Consider the following 4,720-nt stretch of genomic DNA (forward strand, 5'->3'; position numbering starts at 1 on the left):
TGCATCTTCATGAAGCATAAAACACTGCCTCAAAATATCTGATCTGTTAAATTTTCAAAAAAGTAAGTATTCACTTGACAACATTTTCTAAAAACATCATTTTTTTTAATCCAGTGAAACAGCATTGAATACAAGGGACAGTTTCCTTTTGATTTAAATAGGAAACATCGACCTTCTCTATTCACAAAAGTTGCTTCACTTAAATTATGCCTGAATACTATAGTTCAAAGTGATGTCCATTGTTTCTCTCTGAAGTTCACCATTGCGAGAATGCGAGACTTTTTCCTAACCTTTCTGATCAATTCCTGATGTTATTACATGCTTCTTGATGTTAAAACTCCTCATTGTCTTTGAATTATTATTATTATTATTATTATTATTATTATTATTATTATTTAGGTGCATCTTTGGGAGACAGACAACACTGCAGCAAGATAGCTGATCTTTAGAAATTGTGGAAAGCGTAAGTGTTCACTGGACCTCATTTCCTAGATCTCTTCTTCTTTTGTCCAATCCAATGGCCATTGAAGTAAATGGACAGTTTTGAAAGGGAAATTTAGACTTTGTCTACAGTGGTATAATTAAAGCAGTTCAACTCCAAGTGTGGATGCAGTTATAGCAGTATAAATGCGCTTACACCATTATTGTATATATTCTATATATACCTGATATTGCCACACAGGAAGGGGAATAAGATTTACTGGTATAAATCACCATTATTCTGGTATAGCTGCACCCATATTGTGGGCTGTACAGCTATGACTGTATCAGTTAAAAAATAGACCTCTAATCAACATACCTATAGTAGCCCTATAATTTTGTGTAGACCAGGCTTTAAAGAATATTGATTATTGGAGAGAGTCAAAGAACTTCTAGAGAGACAGAAGGTGGGTGGGGTAATATCCTTTATTGAACCAACTTCTCTTGGTGAAAAGGACATGCTTTCGAGCTTTACAGAGTTCTTCCTCAGGTCTGGAGAAGGTAACGAGAGTGTCCAAGCTGAATACAAGGTGGGACAGATAGTTAAACATAAGGAGTTCACACAAGCTTTAAGAGACCACTTGAACCGAAGAGGGCAGTTAATGGTTTGCAGGCAGTGAGGTGTGCTACAAATTGTTGTAACGAGCCATAAAGCCAGTGTCTCTGTTCAGCCCATGCCCTTTAGTGTGAAGCAGAGTTCTGAATTTAGGTTCCTAGGCTCAACACCCCACATGACACATCTTTCAATATCCATGTGGTGTTCTCCTCTAGTGCATCAAATGCCCCAATAAAAACTGTGTGGGTGAAACCAAGTAATTGCTAGGCTCTTGCATGAACTCACACAGGAAAATGATAAAAGACAAAAACACCACATCGCCTGTGGGTGAACACTTTTCACAAAGGGATCACTCCGTTTTCAACCCATCGGTCCTCATCCTCAAAGGAAATCTGCACAACACATGCAAAAGGTGTGCCTGGGTACTTAAATTGGCAACTCTGCTTTTTGATATTTCTAGTTCCGTTTAATCTAAACTATGGTGCAATGTATGTTTTATCTCTCTGTAAAGACTTATGGCAACTTTTTAAAAGATATTTAGGGACCTAATTTTCAAAGGCATCTAGGACAGGTGCTAGGCACCAAGGTGCTTTTTAAAAATCCCACTAGGCACCTAAATACTTTTAAAAAAATGCCTTTAGTCAATGAAGGTTGCAATTTTTGAAGCCGTTTCAGTGAGTTAAGCACCTAAATCTCATTGAGAGGTTCCTTCGACAGTCCCAAAGTAAACCAGGGTAATTAAAATGAGAATCAATCCCATGAAGCATTCCTGCATTCCTGATCATGATTTTATTCACGCTTTTCTTCCCCTTTGCAGAGTCTAAGCAGAACTGAACTGTAGATGGTTGGATGTAATGTTAGAAGATATGACAAAAAGATACTTACTGTGCTTTCCCATAAATTAGAAGTGTCTGAAAATGAAATCTCCAAATACAAACGTTCCGAATCCCTACTTGTCACAAAGGACTTGATCCAGCGCTCCACTATTGCAGTTTTGCACTGGGGATTTCAATGGAATTACAGGGGCATACAGCTGAAGAGGTTCAACACTCAGTCACATTGCTGTAGTACCTACACCTGTGAATAGTGTAGCTGCAATCAATGGGTTACTCCAGGGCAAACGTACTGTGAGAGAAAGAATCTAGACTTCAGGGAAAGATGTAGGATCAGATTCTAGCCACAGTCAAACCAATGTAAAGCTGGAGTAATTCCACTGAAATTGATAACATTCCTCCAGATTTACCTGATATACCTGAGTGCAGAGTTTATGCCTTAGAGAATTTAACCTATTTTGCAAGCAGATAACTGTGTTCTTGAGTAGATTTGTTATTCAGAATTATTCTTCATATAATTGCTACCAGTCATTCAGAGCACATGAATCTGCCCTTATTTACACTGCTATAAATCAGGAATAGCTTCACTGAAGTCGCTGAAGTGAATGACATCACCACTGTTGTGGATAAAAGCCTGATTCTAGTCTTAGACGAAATTAAGTTCGCAGCAATCTGTCTATCTAGGTACTCATTATAAAGAATCAGATGTGTTGATTGGTTTTGACTGGACAGAGTGATATCCATTCTTTCCATTACCTACTGAAAGAGTGTAATGCTTCAAATCTATCTATCTATCTATCTATCTATCTATCTATCTATCTATCTATCTATCTATCTATCTATCTATCTCTATGCATGCCCCCCACCCTGCTTCTTTCTCTCTCTCTCTGCTATTAGATGTTTGGCTGTGTGTTGTGTGTTTTTTGTGTGCTGCCCCAGCTCTGCGCAGACAGCCGGCACAGCAGATGTCGAGCAAACTGCCCAATGACCACAAGATCCATTAACGTACAAAAGCACCAGGCCAGGTTTATTGTTGCCAAAGCATGGTAATAGCACCTGGCAGACTGTACGAGGATACTAAGACATGTATGGCAGTGACAATGGACACAGCTCAGTGAATGGAGGGACTTTCCATTCCCTCCTCGGCTGGACAAAACAATCAGATTAGTTACTGCCCCCTGACCTGGTTAGTTATTACTCATCACCTTATACATGTGGGTTCAATTAAAACATTTGTATTACATACTGTTATCCTGACCTTGTCTTTTAGGAGGGGTCAGTGTGTTCCTGTTATCCTTGGGGAATGTTTCTGTACCATCCTTGATATCAGAATGTTCCCGTACCACTTAATATTGGAATGTGTTAGCGTAAGTACTCTGTGCTTAGCACTTCTTAGAAATATGTAGTTCTGCAATATCAAACCTGTTCTTGCCAAATTCTGTAAGCAGGTCCTGCCTCATACCAGGCCTCTAATACAAGGGCTTATGTCTCAGGCTGTCTTCCTACTACTACTACTATTACTACTCTCTCTCTCTCCACCCCACCTTCCTGCCACTTTAATTAATCATGTGTTTAATTCTAATAAGCCATTGTGTATTTTTCTTTGTATTAACCCCACAGATCTGACACTATGTAGCTATGGGGGTTTGGAACACAACACTAGTAACCCACTTCATCATCCTGGGCTTCCCAAGCCTCCAGAAGCTGCAGCTCTTGCTCTTTTTTGTGGGCTTGATCATTTACCTCATGACCTTGTCTGGACATATTGTCATCATCACGATAGTACGTCTTGACCTCCGCCTCCACACCCCCATGTACTTCTTCCTCAGCAACTTCTCCTTCCTGGAGATCTGGTACACCTCCAACATCGTTCCCAAAATGCTGCAGGTCTTCCTGGCCACAGACAGGTCCATCTCATATGCCGGCTGCATCACCCAGCTGTACTTTCTTATCACCTTGGGTACTGCCGAGTGCTTCATCCTGGCCATCATGGCCTATGATCGCTACTTAGCCATCTGCAACCCGCTGCGCTACTCGAGCCTCATGAACAACAGGGTTTGTGTTCAGCTGGCCATATGCTCTTGGGTAGGTGCCTTTGTTGTCAATGTTCCACCTCTGGTCTCCCTCTGCAAGCTGCCATTCTGTGGGCCTAACGAGATCAACCATTTCTTCTGCGATGCCCTACCCTTGCTGAAACTCTCCTGCAGGGACCCCCACGAGGCCGAGACAGTTAATTTCATTGTGGCCACCAGCGTCATTGTAAGCTCCTTCCTCCTGATCGTGGTCTCGTACATTCTCATCATCGTGACGATCCTGAAAATCCCTTCAGCCCCGGGGCGCTGGAAAGCTTTCTCCACCTGTGGCTCCCATTTGGCCGTGGTGGCCATCTTCTATGGCACCCTGATGTTCATGTATGTGCGGCCGACCTCCAGATACTCCAACGACTCGGTGAACTTCAACAAGCTGGTGTCCATGTTCTATACGGTGGTGACGCCCATGCTCAACCCCATTATATACTGCCTGAGGAACAAGGAGGTTAAAGAAGCTCTGAGGAAAGCAGTGATGGGAAGGTGTGTGCCGCTGCCCAAGGCTGGGAGCATTTCTAAAGGGGGCTGGTAATAGAGGGGAAGGTGAAGCTGAGTATGGCAGGGAGTACGTGTGCATGTGATGTTAAATAAGTATTCCTCTAAGTCAATATGTTTCATTCCTTTTAACTTAACTAATTTTACTATGTGCTCTCTCTCTCTCTCTCTCTCTCTCTCTCTCTCTCATATGCAGGGAGCCAGACTAGATGATCATAATGATTATCTGGCATTAAAAAAATCTATCTATCTATCTATCTATCTATCTA

The 4,720-nt window shown here is 41.7% G+C and overlaps 1 protein-coding gene across 1 annotated transcript; it reads left to right on the top strand.

The window, feature by feature from the left end:
* The first annotated feature begins 3,507 nt into the window (after positions 1 to 3,507).
* LOC120380078 (olfactory receptor 6F1-like) lies at positions 3,508 to 4,488 on the top strand. The gene has a single exon (XM_039497576.1). The coding sequence runs from the start codon at positions 3,508 to 3,510 to the stop codon at positions 4,486 to 4,488; it is 981 nt and encodes a 326-aa protein (XP_039353510.1).
* The last annotated feature ends 232 nt before the right edge of the window (positions 4,489 to 4,720 follow it).

Source organism: Mauremys reevesii, linkage group 13 (genome assembly GCF_016161935.1).
Source record: "Mauremys reevesii isolate NIE-2019 linkage group 13, ASM1616193v1, whole genome shotgun sequence".
NCBI classification, from domain to species: Eukaryota; Metazoa; Chordata; order Testudines; family Geoemydidae; genus Mauremys; species Mauremys reevesii.